Source organism: Nipponia nippon, unplaced genomic scaffold (genome assembly GCF_047370975.1).
Source record: "Nipponia nippon isolate SJK-2023a ecotype South Korea unplaced genomic scaffold, ASM4737097v1 scaffold_24, whole genome shotgun sequence".
Taxonomy (NCBI): Eukaryota; Metazoa; Chordata; class Aves; order Pelecaniformes; family Threskiornithidae; genus Nipponia; species Nipponia nippon.
This window is the reverse complement of record NW_028262341.1, coordinates 8436998-8462591: the sequence shown is the minus strand read 5'-3', so window position 1 is coordinate 8462591 and position 25594 is coordinate 8436998. Positions and strand designations below refer to the sequence as shown.

General features: G+C 48.5%; 1 protein-coding gene across 1 annotated transcript; it reads left to right on the top strand.

Annotated features, from left to right (window-relative positions):
- Window positions 1-2129: 2129 nt before the first annotated feature.
- On the top strand, window positions 2130-24372 carry LOC148055334 (rho GTPase-activating protein 25-like). The gene is made up of 11 exons (XM_087761558.1): window positions 2130-2552; window positions 7886-8079; window positions 10195-10282; window positions 10707-10826; window positions 13501-13708; window positions 16206-16338; window positions 17309-17382; window positions 17867-17988; window positions 18735-18934; window positions 19448-20034; window positions 20616-24372. The coding sequence occupies exons 1-11, from the start codon at window positions 2492-2494 to the stop codon at window positions 20824-20826; spliced, it is 1998 nt and encodes a 665-aa protein (XP_087617684.1). The 5' UTR covers window positions 2130-2491; the 3' UTR covers window positions 20827-24372.
- The last annotated feature ends 1222 nt before the right edge of the window (window positions 24373-25594 follow it).

The following is a 25594-nucleotide window of genomic DNA, read 5'->3' as shown; positions in this document are numbered from 1 at the left end:
TTAAATCTTTTGGAAAACGGACTATGAAATCTCCCGGCAAGCTGCCGAGCTGGCCGACAGCAGGGCAGTGTGCGTGCCCGTGCCTCGCGGTGAGTCAGGCACATCATCTGACGGCCTCTGCAGCCGGCGTATCTGCATCGCTGCTCGCATCTCGGCTGTTCCGCTGAAGATCCCTCCTTTTTTCCTTCCTATCCTGTGCCAATTAAATCAAACATCGAAAACTGCGAATTCACAGTGGAAATCTGGTGCTAGCTGTGCTCCATACCCAGAAAGACAGTAAGCCTCAAACCAAGGCTGCCTCTGTGCGAGCAGGTCTCACGCAATCCTCTGTCCAGACACATTTTCCATGAGCTTTTGATAGAAGAGAGATGTAAAAGCAAAACAAACAACTTTATGGGCTGAGATTTGCCCTTTTTAAGTTCCCCTGGGGCATTTGTTTCAGGAACAGGCTGTACAGCTTGATTGCTAAAAAAAAATCAAACCAATCTTGTGATGTCCTTTCCCAAACCCGGAGGCAGCCAGCAGGTACCTGACGGGAGCAAGCAGGCGGCAGCCGAAACAGCTCTCTGGGCGCTTGCGAAGGGCTGTTTTGGGGTGCCAGAGAGGGCTGAGCTGCTGCAGTGTAGCCACACAGCGTTGGGCTTAATTGCACGATTTTGGGCTAAAACGCTTGCTGTTTCCTTTCTCGAGGAGGGGAAAGTGCCATGTGACATCCTGTTCGCACAGGCAGGTGGGGAAAGGCGGCTGTTCACCGCCTGCTGCCAGGCTTTCGTAAAAAGAAAACAGGTTGAAGAGAAAAAAAGAATCAAAATGCATGTTTCCCTCGAGCTCCTATAGCTTTCTGCAGACATTATTAAGAGGAGGAAAAAATGATGCTAAATTCAGGGCTCATTCAGGGTCTGTTGCTCGGGGTACAGCAGAAACGGCGTTAATTCAGGCAGTTTGGGTCCAAAGCAGGATATTGGGGTTAATCTAGTTCAGGCTTGGGTACGTGCTGGGCTGCTCCGTTGCGATAGCACAGCTTTCCACGCAGTCATGTTCCCTGGGCTTTCGGCAGTGGAATATGTGAGCCGGGTATCTCTGAGCTGGCTCTAGTCACTGCTCAGAGCAACAAATTCATTTTTCAGCTGCGATTAACCCAAATTAGCCCACCAGGGTCCACCCTGGCTGTGCTGCAACCGGGCAGTCAGCGCAGGCTCCAGCTCCTTCCCTGAGAGGCACATCCTCAATTTATGCTACGGCGCTAAGAAAAAAAAGCCTTTGCAAGCGGCTTGATGCCAGTGCATCCCAGGCATGACGGCTGGGCTGCAAATCAGAACGGGAACCGATGGCCGCATCCTCTTTCAGCTGCCTGCGCTCCCCACGTTGCTGTTTCTGCTTCTGTTCAGGGCAACTTCCCTCTCCGCAGGGCCTGGGCTTTCCCAGTACAGGGGGGAAACAGGGCTGGAGCCCCCTGTTAGCCCTTTGGGGCACGCTGTCATGTCTTGCAGCTGCCCTCGCTGCTTTTTGCTCCATTTGGATGTTTGTGAATGCAACAACCCTTCCTTGCATTTATCCTGTGTCTCGCGAGCTGCATCTCAGTTTAATTGCATTGCAGTCTGCTTTGCGGATGCACAGCCGTTTCTTTGGAGGAAAACCAGCATTAAATGACACGAAACAGGATACGCTCACTGTTGTGAGCAGGGAAAGGGGCTTTGCTTGATCTGGTGGTCCTGGTGGAGTCTGTGCCCACGTCCCCTGGCCCTCACTGCTCTGATACCCACAGCCTTTCCTCCAAGAGCAGCCTCATTTCATCCCCATTTTGCTCATACTGCTGTTACAAAGTGGGTGTAAAAACCTTAAATCAGCTGTGGGGACTATTCAGCAGTTGCAATAATAAAATGCAAAAGACACCCATGTCGCCCAGGCCGTGCACATGGGGATGCGTTAGGACATTCAGAGACGCCATCCTGTGGCATTTGGCCGTGGCCACCTGAGCCACAGCCTGCTCTGCTTTGCTACTGAGCAAAACATTTCCCGAAACTCCGTGCTGGGCTGCGTCCTTCAGCGAGCACTTTTCTAGTGCACCAACGGCACCGAGAAGGACACCCACTTCCTCAAATGCAACAAGCAGCGTGCGGAGAGCAACCCCGGGCAGCCACATTTCGGTGCAAGGCTGGGGCCAAGCTGTTGCGTCTCCGCATCAGCCAAAGGGGATAGCAAAAAGGGGAGCAAAAAAGGCGGCATCACCTCGGCATCGTCGGGGAAGCAAGACGAGAGCTTTGCAGGAAAGCAGGGCAGGAAAGTACTTTTATGGGGTTGTTCACAGCCGCTCTCAGAGAAGGGAGGAGGAAGTACGTTGGCAAATCAACCCTTGCCGAGCCGTCGCTCTTCGTGGCGGGGATCGCACCCTGGGTGCAGGATCCCCACGGGACTATCAGAGCTTCGTTTCAGCCCATCTCCTAAGCAAACCCCCTTTGAAAAAAAAAAAAAAAGCCCCTCCTGATCCAAAATGTCCCTCAAGCTGCCACGGAACTGGGATTTCAACCTGAAAATGGATGCTGCAAAAATAGGTACTGTGACTGTTTCTTTATGCCCTTCTGTTTCTGCTTCAGCCTTTCAGGTGCAAGCCAGGTCTGCCGGGGTGCCTGTGGCCAAGCCCAGCTGCAATTTCGGCTACGGCCCAGACCCAAACCTGCTTCTGGCCTCAGTGGGGGGACCTGGCCCCCAGCTACCACTTTCGAGACAGCAGATGGTTTGCAAATGATATGCAAGAAGTGATTTGCAAAGTTGTCACTGTGGGATGCTGTGGGAGCACGGCCAGGGCTGTGGCTCTGGGGCTGGAGCAGCAGCTGTCTCAGTAGGGTGGAGAACTGGGGAATCTGGCAGCGTGGGGCTGCTGCCCACCTAAAATCCAGGTTTGGGGGGGATTTAAACCACATGGGCTCATTCTGTTGGCGCAAGCCTTGCAGGAGGTGAAGTGCAGGCCAAGGGGCGGACGGAGCGGTGCAGGCTGGAGGAAGCAATCGTGCTCTTGCTCAGGTTTCTTGTCCCACCCCGACGTCACTGGTTTCCTCTCACCGATAGTAAAGAGCCCTTTGATGCCCATGCCGGGCTCTGTGCCATGGGATGGCTTCACTGTGTGATTTCCTGGCTTATCTCCTGCCTCTGCCCAGGCTTTGCACGGCTCTCCTCCTCCATGGGATCCATCTCCAGCATGAGAACCACTTGAGAATGCGTTTGGAAAGGAGTGAGGGATCCCTACGGCGGGCTCTGTGGCCAAAATACCATGGTGGAGCCAATGCCTACTTTTGGGTCAAGAAACCAGAGAGGGGATTTGGGGGCGAGGATGCTGTGGTCGAGGAAGGGGCACTGAGGCAAAGGCCCTCCATGGTCCTGGCACTGGCGCCAAAACACAGTCAAGGCACACATTGGCAACTTGGTTCCTCCCTGAAGCAAAGAGATTTGACCAAGCCAGTCTCTGCGGTGCTGAGCTCTTCCTCCCTGCACCTTGCATCAGCTTGCAAGGTTGTCCTGGCTGGATTTTCTTGCAAAGGCAATTTGGACTTCTATCTGAAGCTGCTTTCATTAGGATGGCCAAACCATTTGCTTTGCACAAGGCCCCAAATGAAGCACTGCTGGTCCCCGGCAGCCACCATCGGGGCTGGGCTTGGTGATGCACAGTGATGCACAGGATGAGACCCCAGGTGGTCCAGAAGCTTGCAGGCAGACAGAGGAAGCAGCGCCATCACCTCCACTCATCGGTTTGCAGGACAGCAATGGAAAAATCATCACATAGTGATCATACAAGCATCCTGGATTTCTGCATTGCCCATCCTTAGGATAATTAGTATTTTTTTGCACAGAGGCTGCGGAGCGGTAGGTAAATTCAATCGATAGTGCAGCAAAAAAGGCCAGGGGATACTGAGCCTGCTGACTGCTGGGAAGCAGAGAGGGTGGCGATGGGACACAGGCTTGAACTTGTGTTGTTACCAAGAATTGCTTTTGTTCAAGAAAATCTGCTTGCGAGGAAATTCTGGGTGCGTTTTGCAGCTTGCAGCTGCTGCAAGCCCGTGAGATGAGGGGGGTGTGTGTGTGTGCAGAGAGCTGAGCGCTGAGGCACAGCTCGGTGCATCGACTCTTCTCATGCTTCAGGGTTTCTGGCTGCGGGGACCAGACGCTGCTGTCTTCAAGGGTGCAGCAAGGATGTGACTTGCTTGTGGAAAATATCTGCAAATTAGTCACCTCTGCCCTCGCTGGCTCTTCCCGGCTTCAGGACACTTCCCCCTCCTTGTTCCCAGCCATCCCTGTGGCCCAAGCAGCCAGGCTTTTGTAAGCTCCAGGACAGTGCGCCAGCTCCTCTGTGCTTCCTCATGCTGAGACAAATGCAAAGCTATTTATTTCAACGAAGGAGAAAATTGCACTTGCAATTTTCATTGCAACACCTATTGTGGCACTTTTGCTTTTACTGTTTTTTATTGCAAGTACATGACATGCCTCCTGTAAGGCAGGAGCAAAGGGGATGGCAGGGAGGGCTCTTGCCCAAGACAAGGATTTCGGGCAGGAGCCAGAGTCGATGTGGACACCACGGTGGCACCCAATGCAATTTCTCCTGCAAGTCACACTTTGGCAGGGCTCCTCTTTTCGGGGAGCAGGCAGCAGGACACGGGCACCCTGCTACGGCTGGTCCCCAGGGCTGGAGGAAGAATGAGGATGTTTTGGAGGAAATATTCAGCTTCAGAGGCGGTTATCACAGGAAACGCTTCGGGGGGCACCGCATTTGCTCTTAGTGGCACTTTCCTGCCCTGCGAGAGTGGCAAGGAGGAGCGGGGCCAAGCGCGGCAGGGATGTATTGGTGAAGGAGGAGACGATTGCAAGTGATGGACCACCCCGGTGAGAGCCAGGGAAAAAGCTTCGCTCCAACCCCGTGTAGAATCTTCATCGGGTCATCTCATGTGAGCTGGGTGTCACACTGGCCACAGAAGGTAGAAGCAAGGGAGCCACAGCCTTGGTAGCTCTGGTTTTGTGAGTGTAGAAAACTTTCCACTGGGCAAAAATAGCCTCACTGTCTGCAAAGCCAAGCTCCCCACAGCTGGTCCCTCCGCACACCCCCACCTAAGCCCTGTGGTGGGGACAGCGGTTGGGGAGTGCTTGCATTGTGGGTTAAGAAGGATCCTGCAAACTGTTATTGTGGCCTTAAATGAGCCCAAAATACAGGGAGAGCTGTCTCGTGCAGAGGGAAAATACATCCGCATGTTCACATCGGTGCACACTTATGTGCATTAACATGGCTAAGCCATGGCTTGCACCTTGAGTCTGGTGTTTCAGGAGGGCTGATGCTAAAGAAAGGGGACCCAAGCGTACCCCTCTGAATGCACATTCCTTATGCACCTGGGAAAGGCTGCAAAGAGGGAGAGAATAAACCTTATTTCCAGCAAGGACTAGGCAATTTAAGCTCAAGGCTGAGAGCAGGAGGAACACCCTGCCGGGTCGCTTAATTTCTATGGCGCAGAGCCCTGATGCAGCTGTGATGGCCTTAGAGATTATTATCTCTGATAAAAGGTAGTAAAACATTGCACTTTTCATAAAAGACACAATTTCTGCTTCCAAGACTTGTGCCGCTGGAATATCAGTGCTGCTGGGCTGAGCTGAGCTTTTTGGGGAAGGCTGAACACGGAGCTGATGGATGGAGATGCATTGCTGATCTCCACCCATTTGGGTGTGAGTACGGACCCTGCGAGCTGCATTGCAATGGCTTCACTTCAGATTAAGCCCTTGTGGTCATGGGTGCTTGGTACGGAGAGCTCACTCTGCAAACGTTAGTGCTAATTAAACAGAGTGAATATTAGCATCTCTGTTTCATCGATGGGGAGATGAGGTCCTATGATCAGATAGGAGAACACACAGCGAAATTTGGGAAGACATCAGCATGCTGGCTTGTGGGAATGCTGCTTTCTGCAGAACGGGGCTAGTTTGGAGCCGGCCCACTTGGGATTTGCTCTTTGGCAATGGGCTGTGGTTTCTGCAGAGCAAAGTGTTAATGGGAGGCAGGCAGTGCCCTGCACCCAGTAGCCTCCATGCTCCCGGCGGCTGCTCCACCCTTGTGGATCATTCCCCAAAAATCCTTGCCCCTGAGGAGCTGGCAGCAGCCGCAAGACATGAAGGAACATGATTTAGGGAGAGGAGCAATGCTGCTCGTGAGCAGTTTGCTGAGAATCATATTAATATTTATGAGATTTGAGTAATGCAGATGTTTTGGCAAAGAGCAAAGAAGCTGCCTGGAGCTTGAGGTGCAATTTGGAAACTCTGTTTTGGTTTTTGCATCAGGGTAATCCTCAGTACCAGCATTTCTCAGGGGAGCTGGCTGGCAAATCCCTTTCAAAGGTCCTTGCTTACAACCACATCCTCTGCAGGGGGCATCCCACATCAGCATGCATTGAGATACAAGCAGCATCCTCACTGTGTTTTGAAGGCTGATTTTTGGATTCGTGATCCTTTAGGATTTTTGGAAAGGGCTTTGCAGTCCTGTAACAGGTTTGTAGTGGAGAAGTGAGCTCAGAGTGCCCTACCCAAGCCTGGCTCCAAAGGATGAAGGCAAAACTCAGCAGGGTTTCTTGCTCCGGGGGATTTCAGAAGGGGAAGCTGGGCACGCTCTTGAACTGCAGCACCCCTGACCTCTGAAGCAGCTGCTAACTGCTCGGCACTGAGTGCAAAAGGTTTTGTAGGCTCATGCTCCCTGTGGCTGGCTGTGCAGTGGGAGTACCTGCTCAGGTGTGAGATGCCCCCGGTCCCAAACATCACAAGGCAGCAGCAGGTGACATTTAATTTTCTCCTTTTTTAAGCTTGTCCTGTGCACTCAGGTCCATGCCAGGATTCATCGACACTCATATCTAATGCAGCTTTTGCAGCTCTCTGCTGCACTGACCAGCTCAGGGGAAAAGTGGGCTTCTGAGGGCAGAGATATGGGGCTGCCGCACCTTCCCCCATCCCTCAGCATTGCACAACGCCTCCCTCATGGCCCTGGCTTGGCTTGAATGCCCTCTGCCAGCAAATGCTGCTGGGCTCAGGGGCCCAAATCCTGCACCACCCTCACCCGCAGGACCCAGCCAGGTGCCATCAGCTCCGTTTTAGCAGGGGAGATGTAAGACCTCAGGAAATCACCATGTGCAGAGACCAGTGAAGCTGAATTCCCCTGGAGTCATATAATTATTTTTGCCCTGCAATCATAAATGCGAACTTTACCCAGCCAGGTTGGTGCTGGGGTCCTGCAGTGCCCGGTCCAGAGGCAAAAATCAAAGTGTTCCGTCTGGAAACGATCCCTCCCAAGGCATTTACTATCACAGAAGCATTTAGAGATGCCACAGGGCCATGCTGCCGGTGCCTGGCACTGGTCAGTGGCACCAGTGGGACTCGTCTATGCGATGCAAACAGGAGACAAGGCGCACTGTTCTGCCCAGCCGGTAAATCCACACCGGCCTTCCCCCTTGGAGACTTTCCAGCCTCATTGTATGAGGACTGCCCCATTGGAAACATCAAGCAACGCTCTCCCAGAGCAAAACTGCAAGTTCCAAACAGTTTTTTTTCAAGCCAGGGTGGGTCATTCTGTTATCGCTGCTGCAGGCTGTTTGGGGTGGGTATAAAAAAACCACACACTCCCATTAAAAAAAGAAGCTAATGATTTTCTTCTCACTTGCAAGACAATTACTCCCACGCAGGAAAAAGGAAGCACATACTGACAGATACTGCAGCCACTTCCTTCAGAAACTCTAGCCAGTTTGCTCAGCACAGGCAGAGGGGCAGAGAGCTGCTCTTGCTGTTGTAGCTTAAATAGGCCCTGGGGACGCAGGTCTGCTGGCAGCTCGTCCCCGTGCATCCCTGCCAGCCCGTCCCTCTCTTTCCTTGACAGCCCGCTCCAAGAGCGTGATGAGCGGCGAGCCAGCGGGCGCCCAGCTGGCCTCCCCCAACCCACTGGAGCGGCCCCTGAAGATCGGCTGGCTGAAAAAGCAGCGCTCCATCGTCAAGAACTGGCAGCAGCGGTACTTCGTGCTTAAGGGCCAGCAGCTTTACTACTACAAGGACGAGGATGATGTCAAACCACAGGTAGGACGAGGCTGCTGGGCTTTGCCAGTCCTCAATCTCCCCCTTCTTGCTACTTTGCTCATAGGGAAATGGTTTGGGATGGGTCTGGAGTAGGATATTAAAGAGGTTTTCTGCCTTTGGGCAGTAACAGAGATGAGATATTGTGATCAGGATCATCTAGGCACTTAAATTATTAAAGTGCCTGCGAGCCCTGCTGGGGAGCTGGTCCCTCTGTGCCCAAGAAACGGGGTGCTGGAAAAAAAAAGTTACCAACTAGAAAGTTGCTATCATTCTCCAAGAAAACAGAAGCAGGCTGGGGAGAAAAAGACGTCAGTGCACCACTGTTTTTGTGATGGCAGGTACAGCAATGGGTGCACAAGATGACGGGAGCTTTGAGAGAGGTTTCAGCCATGCCCTTGGTGGGAAAGGCATCTTACAGGATGCTTTTAGGAAAAAACAAGCAGGCCTTTCAGCATAGCCTGGGTGTGAGGATCTGCCCAAGACAGACCTCACGGCAGGGCTGTGGGCTGGACAGATGAGAGTGAAGGGCAGCTGCTTCCTTAGGACCTCTTGCCACGGGAAAGGGCAGCGGGAGGCATATGGAAAGGAACTCTCTCCAGCCTCTGGGTTTGTATCCCATCCTGGCCCAGCCCCATCCTTTGCAGAAGGCTCAGTGGTGCAGAAGCAGTTTGTGTTATTCAGCTGCCGCCCTGGTCCACCCTGCGCGGCCAGAGGAAACCTGCCCCGCTGCCTTTTCCTCTAAAGGAAAAGGCTTGAAATCTGCTGAACACTCCAGTGCATGTCAGTTCTGATGCTTTTTGAGATCCCCAGGAGGGCACAACGTGCACCCAACCATTTGCACAAGACAGGCGTGTGATCACCCACTTGGGCATGATTTAAACGTCTGCACCGGTGCCCAATGTCCACAGCCCTCTGGCAGCATCATCCTATCTTCAGCCTCTTCAGGTTGTAACGAGCCCTCTGTCTCACCCGTATAAACCATTTTTCAGGGTATGCATTATAGTAAACTTTCCAGGCAGAAATCAGTTTTTTTTCCCAAGTTCTATGGATAACTTTTCAGTTTTTCAACCATTTTTCTCCATACCGTAACTTACTTTTTGAATACCCACGATCATTTCCTTGTTTTGAGAAATTTCAGGGAAAGGTCCTCCCCATTGCCAGAAAAGCCATTCTCTGTACAAATTGTTACCGGTAGCAAAACTAATCTCAAAATAGAAACTGCTTGTAAGGGGAAGGCAATCAGTAGATTCTCAGGGTGAAAGCATAGGTCTGAACCTGGTGGGATCCAGGTCCTATTTCTGGCTTTACCCCATTTCAGGGGTGACTGGGAAGAGCAGTCTCCCCAGGTGTAAATGGGATGTAGAAACAGAAAGTGCTGTAAAAAGCTTATTGCTATGCATGGTGCTTTTGGCAGCTCTCGCCGTGACCCTGATGCACCATCCTGGGTCATTTTAAATCTCTCTGATCCCATCAATGATTCTGACTGATACAGCTGCAATTCAGGCTTTTGGAGCGCTGACGGTCCTCACTGCTTGCAGGAGCCCAGTGTTTTTCAGGAGGCTGAAATCGCCGAGAAACCAAATTTCTGTGGCGCAGCCTCGTTTCCTGCCCGGGGAGGCCTCCGGTGCTGACTCACGCGCCTGCTCGGCCCCCACATGCTCCCCACCCGCCCCCTCCAGTGGGGACTGAGCTGCCCGTGTTTGCCACAACGGCTGGAGAAAGGAAGGTCCAAAAGAAATGGCTGTTTTCCACTTTGCTTTTTTAGTTCCCCTCCCTTTTTTTTCCTTTTCTCTACTCCTTCTGCAAACTCTGGGTTTGGATTTTGGATTTAAGTGATGCTGTGTTAAAGGAACAGTTTTCCTGCTCTGGTGCAGCAGAAACAGGGTGCTCCGGTGTTTTGCCAAGTCCCTTCTCCTTTGTACTTTCTTCTTCTACTCCCAACAAGAGTTAAAAAAAAAAACATGATATATATATCTATATATATATAAAAGAGGCCGCCAGGTCCTGCAATCTGTTTGAAAGAAGGACTTTGATCCTCAGTGCTGACACATGGTAGTGTCAGCCTCGCAGAGATGGGACACGGGTATTTGCAGCTCCTGCTCTGCTTTGTCCTAGGGTTGCCTGTCTCTCCAGGGAAGCACCATCAAGGAGGTGGCCAGCAACCCAGAGGAAGGAGGGAAATTTATCTTTGAAATCATCCCAGGTGAGGATGCTTCACTCCTCTTTGTTGCATGCTTTTGGGCTGGACTGTTCACCCAAAATCATTTGGGCAAGTCATTTTGCCAGCCGTTTTGCTCCCACTTCTTTTCAAGGTCCCCACAGCACTGCATTGCACATGAAAACTAATGTCTTGCTTTCAATATTCACATGCCAGGAGGAGAAGGGCCCTGTGTCAGTGCCCACGTCCCATGCTGAGAAGCCTTGCCAAACTGCTGTGTTAAGCAGTTTCTGTTCCTTTCTTGCAGACCTTCAGCAAGGGTGAAATGTAAGAGCACTGCTTCATTTCACAGCCAAATAAACATTAATAGGGAAATTTGGAGCTAAAAGCATTTAGCAAAGGAAACAACAAGAACGTGTCTTTTCTCCTCCAATCCTCTGTATAAATGATGATAAATGGTTTTTTGCAGGGGTCTCTGGAGACCAGAACCGGACAGGGCAGGACACCTGCGTGCTCATGGCTAATTCCCAGTCTGAGATGGAGGAATGGGTTAAATCCATCCGACGAGTGCTGGGGTCAGCGTCAGGAGGTAATGGGGAGAAGGGACAGCTCTTGGAGAGGCCATTTCCTACCATCTCCTTGTGCTCCGCAGTACTTTTGTGCAAGGATTTCAAAGCTGGGCTTATAAATACTTGAAACTGGAAAACAGAGCTGTAATGTGACTGTAACTTGTAATGCCTTAGAAACGTACTCCTAGACCAGACCCTGCAGTGTTGGGTCTGCTGCAAACATGGGCAGTATTAAGGAAATGGCAGCCAAGCATGAATGAAGATTTCTGGGCTGGTTTCAACCTCTTTTGCAAACTTTCTCATTGACTTATTGACTCCAGAAAATGTTGTTCTTGAAAACAACTCATATTCAGGGATAAAGCATTGAAAAATCTTGCCTTTCACCTGCCAGTTTCCTTGCTTTGCTTTTCTTCCAGCTTTTCTTGCTCAGCCCAGCCCTTCTGCCCCCATTTTCTCTGCAGAGTCTGCCTTGGCCATGCAATCGCCCTCCCCACACGCAGACAAGGCTTGTGGTGACAGGATCCTTGCTTCCAGCCCCCTTGGGCATGCATTTATGCCATTACAAAATTGTGGTCAGGGAACTATAAAACATGAATCCATCAGAACGGAGCACACTGTAAATTTGCCACCACAGGTGAAGCCCGCAAAGGAAGCAGCAAAGGTCATTCCAGCCGCTTTTGCTGTAAGGATGAACTATCCAGACTTTTCCTATAAGGATGAACTCCTATAAGCAAAATCCACCAATGAAACAGGGCTGGGAGTCTCTTTAGCTCTCTTCCAAAAGAGCACTAACCTGGATGGTCATCCTGAGCCTGTCCTCCCTCCCTCTGTGCTTTGCTCTGACTATTTACGTAATTTTTTATAGGGTCCATGCCCTTCAGCTGTATAAGACAAGCATGATGGAGCTCTGCTCTCCCATAGCTCCTGTGTAAATATAAATCACAGCAGTTCGGGGGCAAGCAGGCATTGTCAATTTGAGCTCATTCCCAGTGACCCTACCATAGGCACAGATAAGCTTCACCTAGATCACGACACAACTGGACTTTGTCTGCAACCCTGGTGTTTTCTGCCTCTAAACTGAAACGTGCACTGTCCTGGGGCAGGCAGCATTACTCATCTGAAATTAGGATTGCATGAGCCAGAAATTTTCAGGGCATTGCCCCACCTGGCTCTAATATTTAATAACAACTCCACATCTGATCCTTGCTTAAACTTAGGAGGCTGCCAGTTTCTTCCAGCTATATAAAGCAACCTTATATGATAGAAAATGTAAATTTATAGTAGTAGAGAGAGCCCTGAGGATAGCAGAGAAGTCAGATGCCATGGAGCTGCATTTTATGTAAATACACAGGTTAACGGACCCCAAAAATTCATGCTTTAGGGGTTTGGCTTCAATGCAAGCTGAGGCAACATGTGCTTTTAAAGCAACCCACTGTATGATGGAGGTTTTGGCCAGAGCCCACCTGGAAGCAGCCTCATATGACCCAGCTAGTTGTGAGCTTGTTGTACACCAAAAAGCAGAGCAGCTGTAAAGTATGAAGCAACAGCAAAAGCATCTCCAAAATCTCAGAGGGTGCTGCAGGTCTGGCTGCCACCCTACAATGACAGCCACCTGCAGGTGGGCTGGCATGGGCATCGCATTGGCCCTGGGGAGGTATCCCCAAATTAACAAATCTGCCAGCTTGCAGTTAAATAAGCAATTCATTATCAACTACCAAAGCAGAAGGGCCAAAAAAAAAAAAAAAAAAAAAGTTATTTACCTTTACTGTGCACAATGACAGGTTTATATTCATTATTTAAAAGTGTAAGCAAGTCATAAATGAAAAAATCCCATGATCAGGCAGGTCCCGACAAGCCTCGCGGCTCCAGATAAGAGTGTTTACTTGCATTTTCCTGGTCTGGAAGATACACAGGAATTATTTCAGCCTTCAGAGCACGAGGTGAACACATTGCAGGCACCACCGGGGCAAAAATATGGTAGAGGACCATAGGACCCTTTCCCATTAATATCCCAGAGCCACTTCGAGCTGGGATTTGTCTGCTCTTACCATGCCTCAGGCTCCAAGGAGGAAGAGCTGGGATGCAGGATGCTGCCTTCCCGCCTTCGAGCTCTTCTTTTGCTGTGAGTTCAGGAGGAAAAAGCCATTGCTCCGAAGAAAAGGTACCACCCACTGCAAAATACTGCTCTTCTTTGCACAGGGGAGTTTCTGGAGGGTGAGAGGAACGGGGAAAGGGAAGAAAAGCAACTAAATCAGTAAGACTTCCAGCACCAAATCTCTGCAAGGCTGCTTTTCTTATTTCTTTGTGGTCTCCTGGGCTTTCTGTATCCTTCAGGTTTGTGTAAGGAGCTTGCCTTCTCTCCCTGTGCCCTCGCATCAGCCTTTTTGCTGTTCCTGTCTCCCTCTGTATCAGCACCCTGCTCCAAGGCAGGCAAGCAGCATGGCAAAAACCAAGGCTCACTGCCTGGTTTTAATCATTTTGAGAACTGTTAATTATTTGGAGGAGGAACAAGGTTTCATTTTGCTATTACTTCTTTGGAAGAAGTTCTGCTTTCCCCCAGTTTGCAGACTTCTTGTAGCTCCTATGCTATCAGAAAAGCAGGTACTGCTGTTACATTTGCATGATGCGCTTTGGCAGGTAATGTGCCTGTAGCAAAGTTTTTGGGCTCCTCTAACCTCTCTGTCCTTTCCCTAGTGGTGTTCGGCCAGCACTTGGCAGAGACCATGGCCTATGAGCAGAAATTCGGGCAGCACCAGGTCCCCATCCTGGTGCAGAAGTGTGCTGAGTTCATCCGGGAGCACGGTGTGAGTGAGGAGGGAATCTTCCGCCTCCCCGGCCAGGACAACCTGGTGAAACAGCTCAGGGATGCGTTCGATGCTGGGGAGAGGCCATCATTTGACCGGTAATGCTGGATTCCCCCTCTCCTACTCAACTAGATCTCACACACCCCAAACTCTGGGGAAAAGCAGCCCAGGGAGCCCAGCAATGCCCTGCAGGAAATGTGGACCCTCCAGAAGGGCTTGACAAAGACAGAGGATTCGGCAGAAACCCCAAATGGAGGCAAAAGTAGAATCAGAGGGTGCTGAGATTAGATTCATGGAAATAAAGGAGAGCATTTAGGAAAATCCTGGCCCTGTGCAGCAATTATTATTTGCAGGAGCAGCCAAGGAAGGAGGCAAAAGGAAGAGCCTACATATCCCATCAGCTAAGGGTAGATGTTTAGAGAAAGGAGAGCAAGTAGAGGATTATAAATAAGCTCAGAGAACACCCTGATGCACACAGCAGAACGGATTTCTTTCCCTGCCAGCCCATAGCCATGATATTTTCCTCCTGTTGCTTTTCCCTACACCACCATATAGAGATGAGAGAGAGATTTTGGCTGCTGCAAGGCTGCATCCTCCTGACCCCTTCCTCTGCAGGACTAGGAGGAAATGGCAAACTCCCTAAAGCTGAGAGAGCTGCCTGTAGGTCTCAGAAAGGCTTTGGAGAGAGATATTTGTTACTGCTACCTCTGTCATGCCCTATGCAAAATGAGAGAAGATAAACCCCTGGTGCATCTCTTTATAAAGCCCTCCCTTGATAGCTTGCCGACCAGCTGCCCCCACAGATGCCTCCTTATCGCTAAAGAGGTTTCCCACCTGTCCTCACCCCCAAGTCAGAGTTTAACCCCTTGCTTTTGGCCCCAGCTGCATAAGGCATTGCCCAGTGTCCCCTGCTCACTCGTGCAGGCTGCTCTGGGACTTTGCCCGACTGTTTGCACTGGTGAAAGCAATGACCCCTGTGCTGGGATAAAGGAAATGTGGGTTCTGTCTTTCCACGGCACCTAAAGTGAGGCTTTTTGGTTTAAATCCTGCCCTGCCCTGTCGACCATAATGTCAACAAGGAGTGCCCAGGCTGCTGCATGTGTATGAAGGTGCTTGAGACTGGCTGTGGTGATGCCCCATCTATACAGACGCAGGGAGCTCCCCCATACGGCACCACCTGAGCTCTGAGAGCCACCAGCAAAATCTGGGGTGCTTGTGGGAGGGGAGCACCCAAAACCAGGAGCTTCCCTGGACTTTTGTGCAAAACAGTTTGCCTAAGCCGAGTACAGGGGCCTTGTCTCTGTATTCGCAGGCCTGTTCCTAACCACAAAACTTTTCCTGTTTTTACCTAGCTTTATGCAGCTTTGTTAGGAAAAAACACAGCACTTTTACCTAAATCATCCCTGTGCTGTGCAAGGTAGAGCCACGGCTGCTCTGGAAGCGTAACCATCCTGGCTGTTGGTTTTACAGCTGAATATTTCTTGCTTTCTGGGTGCCAGCGTCCTGCTGAGAGCTTTCCTGTTGTAACCTGTATGGGGGTCATAGGAAGGTGAAGCCTTTTTATTTTTCTCTTTCCCAGAACTGTGTTTTGCAGTGGGGCACGGGGAGGGAGTTTGGCCCTTTTCCCAGCACCCTGCGATGTTAACCCTGTGCTGCAGGGTTTGGTATGAGCATTGCTGCAGTCATCTCAGGGTGACTGCAACCCCCATGCACTTCAATCAAAGCATCTTCTTAGTGAGGAGGAAGGCCAATAATGGGGTTTCCAGTGGCCTGAATGCTGAAAGATGCTGGCTCGACCTTCAGTGCCATCTTCGCAGCCTGTTTGGGTTTGCGCAGGCACACTTGCACGCACAAGCACGGCAGGATTGAGTGGGAAGCGTTAGAAAGCTGCCGTTGCAGCCCAGGCATCCAGGATGCCTAATGGTGTGTATTTGTAGGCCCTACAAAAATACAGCTCTGAAAAAATTCCTCTATGGTTATGTGTGTTTGTTAAAAATAATAGTATTTTAAAAACCCCAACCAGTCCTAAAAATAAATGACCTGGGGGATTTTTGCTAGAAGTTTATAACAGTTTAGCGACTTCAAGGTAGGTCAAATTAGAGTCTTATGATCTTGACAGTGTCCTTTTGACGTAATGTAAACTATATGGTACGCAAAGCTGCAAACATCTGTCCCGGCAGAACATCTTCAGTAATTGCTGTTAATCTTAAAAACCCCAGGCAAGTTTCGCCAGCTCTGCACAGAGTGGGGAGTGCCTGCCAAACACATGAACACCAGACAATATTTGCATGCAAACCCTCATGAGTCAAACGCAGGCTGGGAAGGCTCAGCCCGGGTACGAACACTGGGGACCTGCCAGCCCCACGGTGGGGAAAATCTCCACCAAGCATTTATTTGCCTGCCAGGTGGGGCCATTCCCTGGCTTGGGGTGCCCTATGGATTCCCTCCAGCTTGGTTTGGTCTCCCTATTTATCTCTCTCTGTCTCCTGCATCTGTACACAGAGCTTAAATATAATCTCATGCTCCTGGAGCAGGGTCGGGTTTGCTCACCAGCTGGGTGTGAGTTTCACGTGAGTGGCTCTTTGCATGTTGCAGGGATACGGATGTGCACACCGTGGCCTCTCTGTTCAAACTCTACCTGCGGGAGCTCCCCGAGCCAGTCGTACCCTGGATGCAGTACGAGGATTTCCTGCTGTGCGGTCAGGCGCTGGATGCAGATGAGACAAAGGTAGAGATGCATTAATTTCTCTTCTTCTGGCCTTAAAATTAGCTGTGTTTCAGTGACAGAGCTTTGTGAGCTGGAGATGCCAGGTGCATTATAAGCTGTGTAATTGCTGAGCATTGAAATCTGGGGAAAAAAAAGAAAAGGAAAAAAATTAAAAAGAGAAAATCTCCCAAAGCCAGTGGGGTTTCCCAACTTGACAACATGGGTTTATCCATTTTAAAACTTAAATTTCTGGAGCAGATCTAAGATCTGCTCAGCACCTCTTTTCTTTGAGCCCTTGCAGCAAACAGCAAGTGTGAAAACCAAGAGAGGAAGGAAACACAACCTCCTGCAGCCTCCATCAGCCTGAGCTGAGAGCAGAGCTGGTGGAGGGCTCTGGGTGAGGCCAAGGAAGGAAGTGGAGATTTGGGAGAGGGAGGACAGATGGGAACTGTCTTCTCCTAACTATATATTTGGGTGGAAAAGAAGCCCCCCCACTGCAAAAAAAACCACTCACGGATGCTGTTCCTATCCACAAAAAAATAAGGCAGATTACATCCTCGGTAGCGTGAGTTCCATGAACTGCAGTGTTCAGCCCTATATTTCAAGGGCAAATGTTTCTTGTAGGTTGTTTCGCTTCAGGATCTTTGGGGTTAAAAATGTCCTAAATGTTTTATATACAAGAAATGCAAGGAGATTAGGCATGATCAGCTCTTTCTGAAGAGCTCATCACACACGTGCTGGGCTGGAGGGGACCCTGCTCTTTTGCTTCTGTGGCTGCAGCAGTGCTGGGCAGCGGGCTGCCTCTTCTTGCTGACCACTGTACAAAAATTTCTCCATGTCCGTGCTTGGTCTGCCAGAGAAATGTAATTTCCCAGGCGAGCAAATGCCAAGAAGTGAGACCATAGAAGGATGGATGGAGTGACCAAGAGCCACTCTTGAGTCCGTATACATCTGTGAATCTTTATAGAGCTATTTCTTAACTTGCATTTAGGGCCATCAGGAACTCCTGAAGCAACTGTCCCTCCTTCCCAGAAACAACTACAACCTCCTCAGCTATATCTGCAGGTCAGTCCTCTGCACAAGGTATAAACAGCTCAGATTTGGTGTTGGTGAGTAGAAAGATCTTCCCAAAGGCTGAGGCTGACTCCTCTAAAGAGAGCCCTCTCAAGCCATGTTTTGGTTCCCCTCGAGGCACCAGATCCTGACTTTTGTAAAGGAAGAATTTCAGCCATGGGGATAAACACCTTGACAATTTCTGAGCATAAATGCCTACCCTGAAACTCACTATGAATCCCTGGGAATTAAAATCAAATATGGATTTTCTAGACAAAGCCTTGTGCAACAAAACTGTTGGGTTTCACCCAGTCTGGGTGATTTTCCTGTGGTTATTAAATATTAGATGGGCGTTATAAGGCAACTATATGTTTCTGTCCTTGAGACTTAGAGGAAGACCTGGATGGATTAATCAGGGTTTTATACCAGTGGGTGTGCAAGGCTTTTTGCAGTCTTCCTTCTCTGACTTGAAATATTTCCCCTTGGATTCTGGCAGGTTTCTACACGAAATACAGTTGAACTCTAGCGTCAACAAGATGAGTGTGGATAACCTGGCAACAGTGATTGGAGTGAACCTCATCAGACCCAAGATAGAGGATCCTGCAATTATTATGAGAGGTAAAAGGGACTCCTGGAATAATTGGCATAGGAGCACCTGATATGCTGAAATACTCAGTTGCATCCACAATCTTGAAATTTAAAATTTTCTACGGTAGACCCATAAATATAAGCCAGACGTGTGCCTGGGCACAGTAAGCACAGCAGGGTAGAGTAAAGCCATGTGTTAGTTAGGCTATAAATGTGCTAATGGTGACAAAAACCCCTCAGGAGTTGCACTGTGTGTTCTCTCCATAGATTTCAAACTATTCAGGAATTTGGTGAAGTCACCTTTCTTTTGCTTAGAGCAGGAAGGTGAGAAATTCTTCTTAGAGAAACAAAGAAAACTCAAAGAAAGTTTAGCTGAGCCAAACTGTAATCCCGTGGGCAAGGACAGATGCGGCAGAACTAATAGAAGAAATATTTTAAGGCCAAAGACTGCTCTGCTCTACAGACATCACATGTAAATGGTGCAGCTATTCACATGCCTGTTCATATAACTGATGCTTGTAGTTTGCCTGTCAAGCCAAAGAAGCACAATCTGTGGCCTGGTGCAGCTGAGCAGACTCCCGTCTTGGTTGCTCCATGGTCTGCTACTGCTGTTCTGGAGTGATATAAAAATTCCTCCCTTTATTTGTTTTTATGATGGTGCTCCTTGTCTTCACCTGCATTACTATGTGCATCTCCACAACAAGAAAATGCAAGCGTCGGTGGAAGAAAGCCCATCGCATTGGGTTTGCTGCTGACAGATCTCTAATTTCTTCCAGGCACGCCACAGATCCAGAAAGTGATGACTGTGATGATAAGTGACCATACAGAGCTCTTTCCCCCATCCAAGGATGTGCCACCCTCCCCACCTGCCCAAAAAAATGACAAGAAGGCCCCCATCCCGCGCAGCTCTGTGGGCTGGGACACTGCAGAGGATCCTGCGGTGCCCAGGGTGGAGAGCTTGATCCAAAGGCAAATGGTAAGGCTAGATCCTCAGAGAAATAATAAAACATAAATTTAATACAATTGTGATTAATTATTATGGGATCTAACAGGTCAGTGAGCCACTAAGAGCGCTTGCTATTAATAGGGTAAAGAGCTGTAACTGTCATCCCTGGAATATCTACATCAGGAAGATGATATAGATAAATTTTCCACTTTCCTGTGGAAAATCTACTGTTCTGGGAAAAATGAAAGCTCCTAAAGTTTTTTAGTTAAAAGGCAGAATAGATGAAACCTTTTCAGTTCATGCTGGTGAAGTGAAAACATTGAGGATTAAAGGCTTTTCTCAGAAAGAATCTTTGCAAAAAGTTCTTTTTAATGGAAAACACAGTGCAACCGAAAATAATTTTTTATGGAAAACTTGTGGCCATTCCTGTTAGCATGTTAAAATGTGCCTTTTGTGAATACCGCAGTCACAGCAATCGCTGCAACCTGTCTCTGCTCACAAAGCAGGACGAGGCTGTCCTAATGCCATGGGTCTGTTTTACAGAGAGATGACCTGAATTCCAGCAGTGCCCCCGGACCAACTGTGAGCTCAAGTGCACCCGGAGCAGATAATGGGTCCAAAGATACACTGGGAATGTGGAAAACGCAGTCAAGGAAAAGAACTCAGACTTTACCTAACAGGAAATCTTTCCTGACGGCTGCTTCTCTGGGGGAGAAAGGCAGCAATGACAAAAATGATATATTTGCCAGTGACTTTTGGAAAAACTCCCCTGGGAGCAGCATGCGATCCGTGGTCCCCGATGGACATAAGAGAACGTTGTCTCATGATCTTTTTAAGCTGCTTGACCTTCACCGGGCTTCGACCTACGATAACGTTCCTACCTCCCAGGCAGAAAGTGGGGAAGGCAGCGCCTCCAGCCCCAGCCAAACAAGCAGCGGCTCTGATGATAAGGAATTTCTACCCTGCCCCAGTCCCAGCCATCAGCCAAAGGAAATAGCCAGTCCCACCAGCAGCCCTGCCGAGGTCTCCAAGCCTGATCAGGAGAGCAGGGAGTTCCTGCAAAACATGATCCTGAAGCTGGAAAAAGAAATGGAGGTACAGAAAAATGACTACGAGGAACAAATTAAAAGGTAACATGCTGCACAGTGCCGCTTTCTGGAGAGTATGAAATCTTCAGCTCATGATGTTGTAACACTAGTATTGCAGAGATTTATTTACCAGTAATATAATAGTAATGACTAATAATAAAATACAGTATTTTAGTAGGCTATCTGAAACTCAATGCTCATGTGCTGTACTCTCCTGACATAGTTGCTAATGTTATAGTACTACAATATTAATACTCTATAGTTCTTATTACATCACTGTATAGCACTATAATGTTTCTGCAATAATTACACTGTCATAATTCTCGTTATTACTACAATATTGTACCATTATACTATCCAGAATTCAGTCGTAGCATTACTATGTTATTAGTTGTAACCATCAGTGTTACTATAGCTTCACATATTGTTATCATATTATTATGTATCACGTGTACTGATTTACTGCATCGTGTTATGTGGCCATTGAGGGTCAGGGGATCAGGACATAACCTCTGGCTTATTTTATTGCTTAATGACAGAGAGGGCAGACTCCTTAAGAGCCAAACGATGACTTCCCGGCACTCTTCTGATCCAGGTCTTTCATGGTCTGTTTCTCTTTGCAGTCTTGAGAAGGAAAACTATGAAGTCTGGGCCAAAGTGGTGAGGCTGAATCAGGACATTGAGAGGGAGAAGAAGAAGTCTGAGGAACTGGAGCTGAAGTTGATGAACATGGAGCACTCACGGGAGGACATGGAGAAGAAAAACAAGATGCTTGAGGAGGAGATAAAAAACTTAGCTAAATCCATGAGCAAAACTGATGCCAAAACCAACTAGGAGAAGACACCCAGCTGTGGACAGACATAAAATGCAGCTGCATGAATCCACAGGAATTGCCAAGCAGGTTCAGAGCCAGGGACTTGTATCGTCCAGTGTTCTGCTACTGACCACGGGCTGGTTCAGAGGAAGGAGCATGGAAGTTAGAGGCTGATTTATGCTCTGAAACAGGAAATTTCAAAACTATTCTTTAGCTTCTTTTGGTGTGTTTTTTTCAACGCCTCTTTCAGCTGCTCAAATTACCTGTAGAACAGGCCGATACTTCTTGCTGCTCAATCAGAATATCTTGCACTCAAGAGCTCAGGTTAAGGACATGTTATGCCTTTACAAAAATCAACCAGCAATCATCTCTTCTGCCAGCCGGCTGGCTCCTTGCTGGACACCCACAGTGCTTCTGAGTGGAACAAAAAGTCCATAAATCCTGAATCTGGGGAGACAGAAAAGCCCTGAGGTCTGGGGTGGCACAGCCTGTCACGCAGTGTGCCTGGATGGTGGGCTGCAAATGCTGTCAGCACCACGACTGAGATGTTCACATTAACACATACAGTTGATCATTGCTCTTATAGAGCAAGGGAAGCCCAGACAGCCCATCGGGTCCCCTGAGAAGACATCTCATACAGCATTACTCGCTGTGCTGTGCCAGACTCATCCATATCAAGGCTTCAGGTATAAAATTGCAATATCATAAAAACCTCTTTAGTTAAGTGGCTGTTCAGTTATTTTAAATCACCGTTCCTTATAGCCATGTGTATACAAATCCAGCACAGCTGCTGATGAGGCTTTGGAGAGCACTTTCACACATCCATAGGCGAAGCTCTTTGTGCAGAGGGAGTCCATCAGCAGCTTTACCCGGTACAGAAAATGGGGCTTCTGCATTTTTCCTGATGGACAGTTTTCAAAGAATGACAGACCTGGACTTACCGCCTCTGTTTTTGTTTTTCAACATTTCATCAGTGTAAAACACGATTTCCTCAGCCACCTTCGTGGAAATCTGGTTTTGCACCCCAGTGATGATGCTAGATCTTTCTCTGTCACTTGCTGCCATAAGTATAAAGACTAACTGGACCCGAAGGTCTCACGGTGCCAGTGTGGCTATTTGTACACTTGTCTGCTTGTTTTCCCACTGCCTGCCAGCAAGTCACCCTTCCAACAGTACCATGATGCTGCTGAAGCTTTTGGTGTAGGAAAGAAAATAACAGGACTCTGCAAGAAAACCTTTCACTCCTCCTTTATGTTAAGAAGGGAGAACAACACCACAGAGCCTCAGCCCAGCCTAGAGCCTTCATGGGAACAGAAAAGGGAAAAACACAGAGATCTGCAGGAGTTTTCAAGCAAGGTGTCTAGGACCAAACGCGTGCCTCTGTGCCAAGCATGGCGAAGTTGATGCAACAACACTGGGTTACTGCTACTGAGGACCTGGCTTTGGTGATATGAAAGTTCAGCTCAAGACAGGCTGCAGACCTGCTTGGCAGAGCCTGCTAAGAAAAACGAACTGGTGAGAGAAAGGGACACAGAGGAAACTATGTGAAAAAAGGGGAGATGGGAGCAGGAAGATGTTGTCAGAGGATAAAAGTCTTTGACTTGCTGCTGTCAGCCTTGCTGGGGGTGACCTGTCTATCCCTAAAACTGAGCCCAGACTGCTTAGTCTCAAACTGAAATTCAGTTTGGTGTATTGAATCCACCTTTGCTCAGCTGTGGATATACAGTACAGGTAAAGGAAAGGTTTGTGAAAGTTGAGCTGTATTTAAGAACCCAACCCATAAATAGCTCATTTGACCTATAGGCTCTGACTCCAGGTGGTTTTCCTTTCCATAGGATCCTTGGAAACTACACAGCTCCTCACTGTCCCGCCCACAAACCTTCATGCCAGGGGATTATTTTTTTCTGGAGGTCTGCATGGGATTATTGCACGGGGCTACTGCAAAATCACAGTGCCTTCCAGAGGACCCACAGCCAAGGTCCTCTGCTCTTGCAATGATCAAATCTGATTAAAATGTTTCAAATCTGACACTTGGTAACCTGAAATCTCAGTGAGGATCACAGTACCCCTTTGCATTGGACCAGTGGGCCTGGACCAGCTGGTGCAGAGCTCCACAGCCCACAGCCTTGCAGAGGGATGGGCATCACGGAGAAGAGCCCCAAGGAGGACAGTGTGGCCTCCACCAGAGCGTGGCCACCTTCAGAGATGAGCTATCCAAACCTCACCTTCCCCATCACCTGCATGCCCCACGTGCTACGGCATCCTGAGACAACACATTTCTTGTCTCCTGAAGTCTCTTTCAAGCACAACTAAGACCACTGGTGCTGCAAGTCAAAGTTCCCACCATGCACCTATAGGACCCACATCTTCCCGACTCTCAAATCAAGAGGTTTCCAAAGTGCCTGCGAGACACATTTTGCCTGCCGTCATTTCAGAGCAACTGTTCCCATTCACGATTCTTTTCTGTGATTTCAGATGACCTTGACAGAGCTGCTTCAGTCTTTATTTAACTTTTTACCTTTACAAGGAATTCATGACTAATCTGGACATGAGACTCAGGAGTCATTTAGGGAGAAACTTCTCCATCGGGTCTAGAAGAAACGTCGTGAACATCTGGGCTGGAAATGCTACACGCTCCATTCTGCAAAGATCAAAAGTGTGAAGAGGCTAATAATTCCTTCACAGCCTGCAGTAGACTGTAATGATGTGAAAAGGCTTGGCTGAGGCTTAGAAGTGATTAGGACAAGTGCACGTTATTTTAGTATAAACTGCGCATTCCTCCACTTCCGCTGCAGATAGGCAAAACAACCTCTATCAACGCATGACTGTTTCTGAAGATCAGAGTAACTTCTTTGAAGATATTCTGCCCATTAAAATTTGGAGTGTTTATAATGGTCATATTTAAAAGACAGACTTTCCAATAGAGGTCAGGTGAGCTGGAAATTCCTGAGTGCATGGGGATAGTGAACAGCCTCAGGGTGCGACATGGGCATCTTATGAGCTGGTATTGCTGCTGAGTGCTCTAAGATAAGGAGGGTTCTCCTTTTTTAAAAAGCAAGCTTTTTCCAGAGACAGAAAAGCATGGACCTGTCCATGCCAGACCTGTGGAAACTTTGCATGCTTTTCAGCCCCGAGGGTTTATCCTCTCGGCTCAGCCACGCAAAGCCCAGAGCTGGACCTGAATAGTGGCAATACCCAAATACTACTCTGGATTTAATGCACTTTCAGATCTTCTGTTGGAGATACCAGAACATGAGATCCCTGAAAACTGACTGATGCATGACCTACATTTCCTTCCTCCCTCTCATTTTGCAGCCAAGCCATGAAGCTTTTTGGGGAAGGAATAGCAGAGAAAGTCTCTCCTGTTCCTGAAGCGGGGGTTGCTGTTCCTCTGTGCTGCAAGGGGCATTATAAACTCATGGAGGGTTGTTTGATGGCTGCTTTTCAGCTCAGCAGGCTTTAAGCATTGATTCTGGATATCCTAGAAAGTGTGAAGCTACTACTATCATATAAAAGTACAACAGAGTGTCTATCACAAAGAATAAAGAATAAATCCTGTAAAAAGATCCTTTTAAATCCTGTCCTGGGCACTGTAGGCTTGGAAACTGCCAGAAAAGGCAGTTTTTCACCCCCCTTAACCCTCACAGTGTACAGCCAGGGGACACAAGAGCATCCCCCTCAAGGCGATGGCAGAGTGTGTAGGATAACCCACAAGAGGATACTGAGGATTTTCCTCTCCCTTTAAATGTGGTATGGCTTTCCAAATTAGAGCAATTAAAACCACAGATCTGAATGCATCTAAAACTGTTAAACCATGTATTATGGGGTGAAAATATGATGTCTTTTAGGATATAATTTTAGTCCTGCTCTCACTGTCTAGCATTCCTTGCATTAGAGCAAAAAAATCTGTTTTGCTCTTCTTAGGTATTTACTGCATTCATTTAGGAATTCACTTCATTGTATCCAGGCATTTGGTAGGCGTGAGAGGCAAGAAAGTAAAATTATCCTTCCCACACTATTCTCTTTGGATCCAAAGCCAGTCATGCTTACGCTGACTTATCCCCTCATATTTTTTCAAAGTTGCATTTTTGGCATGATAGTAACTTTCCTTTTTTAGCTTGGCTACTGCATAAAATAGCAAGTTGTTGTGGGGGGTAAGGCAGACGTGCAGGAAAAGTGTCCGGCCATTATTTAGGATGGCTTATACAAATGAAAGAAAAGCAGTGAGAACATGTTGTTCCCCCTCTGAATGAGAAAGCATCCTTCCTTTACATGGGAGCTGAAAGATATCGCCAAAACAGGCTGCTTTTAAGAAGAAAAGACTGCCAAACTTGAGACTTCTTGTATGGATAATTGTTCACCAAGGTGGGGAAAAAAAAAGTCCCCAGACTTTCAGCCAAACCCTCCCTGGAAGCAGTCCCACTGCCCTACTTTCTCTGTGTTTTCCTGCCACCTTGCTGCAGCACAGGGATGCTACGAAGCCAGACTGTCAAACTGGCCTGGAGGAAAAATAACCTGGCAATAAAGGAGCATCCTGATCAAGCGAGGGCCAACATGGGGGCAGAAGGAAGCAGCCAGGGTAGCAGGGACAGGAGTTGTCTGAATAAGCACTCCTTTGGAGAAAATGCTCGTCTATTCTAGCACAAAAATCCTGCAAGTTTAGGAATTGTCAGTTATTCAAGCAGATAAATGCCCTGAGTGCTTGCACGGTGAATACTGCACAGAAGGTTCCAGCTGGGACAGCTTCTTCCTTGGATAATTCACATTGCCAACAGCTCACTGCATGCA

Bases quoted from the DNA above. Each gene is read 5' to 3' on its own strand.
- LOC148055334 (XM_087761558.1), top strand. From the start codon at position 2,492: ATGTCCCTCAAGCTGCCACGGAACTGGGATTTCAACCTGAAAATGGAT. The intron at 13,709-16,205 runs GTAATGCTGGAT...TGCATGTTGCAG, and splicing joins GAGAGGCCATCATTTGACCG to GGATACGGATGTGCACACCG. The intron at 16,339-17,308 runs GTAGAGATGCAT...ACTTGCATTTAG, and splicing joins TGGATGCAGATGAGACAAAG to GGCCATCAGGAACTCCTGAA.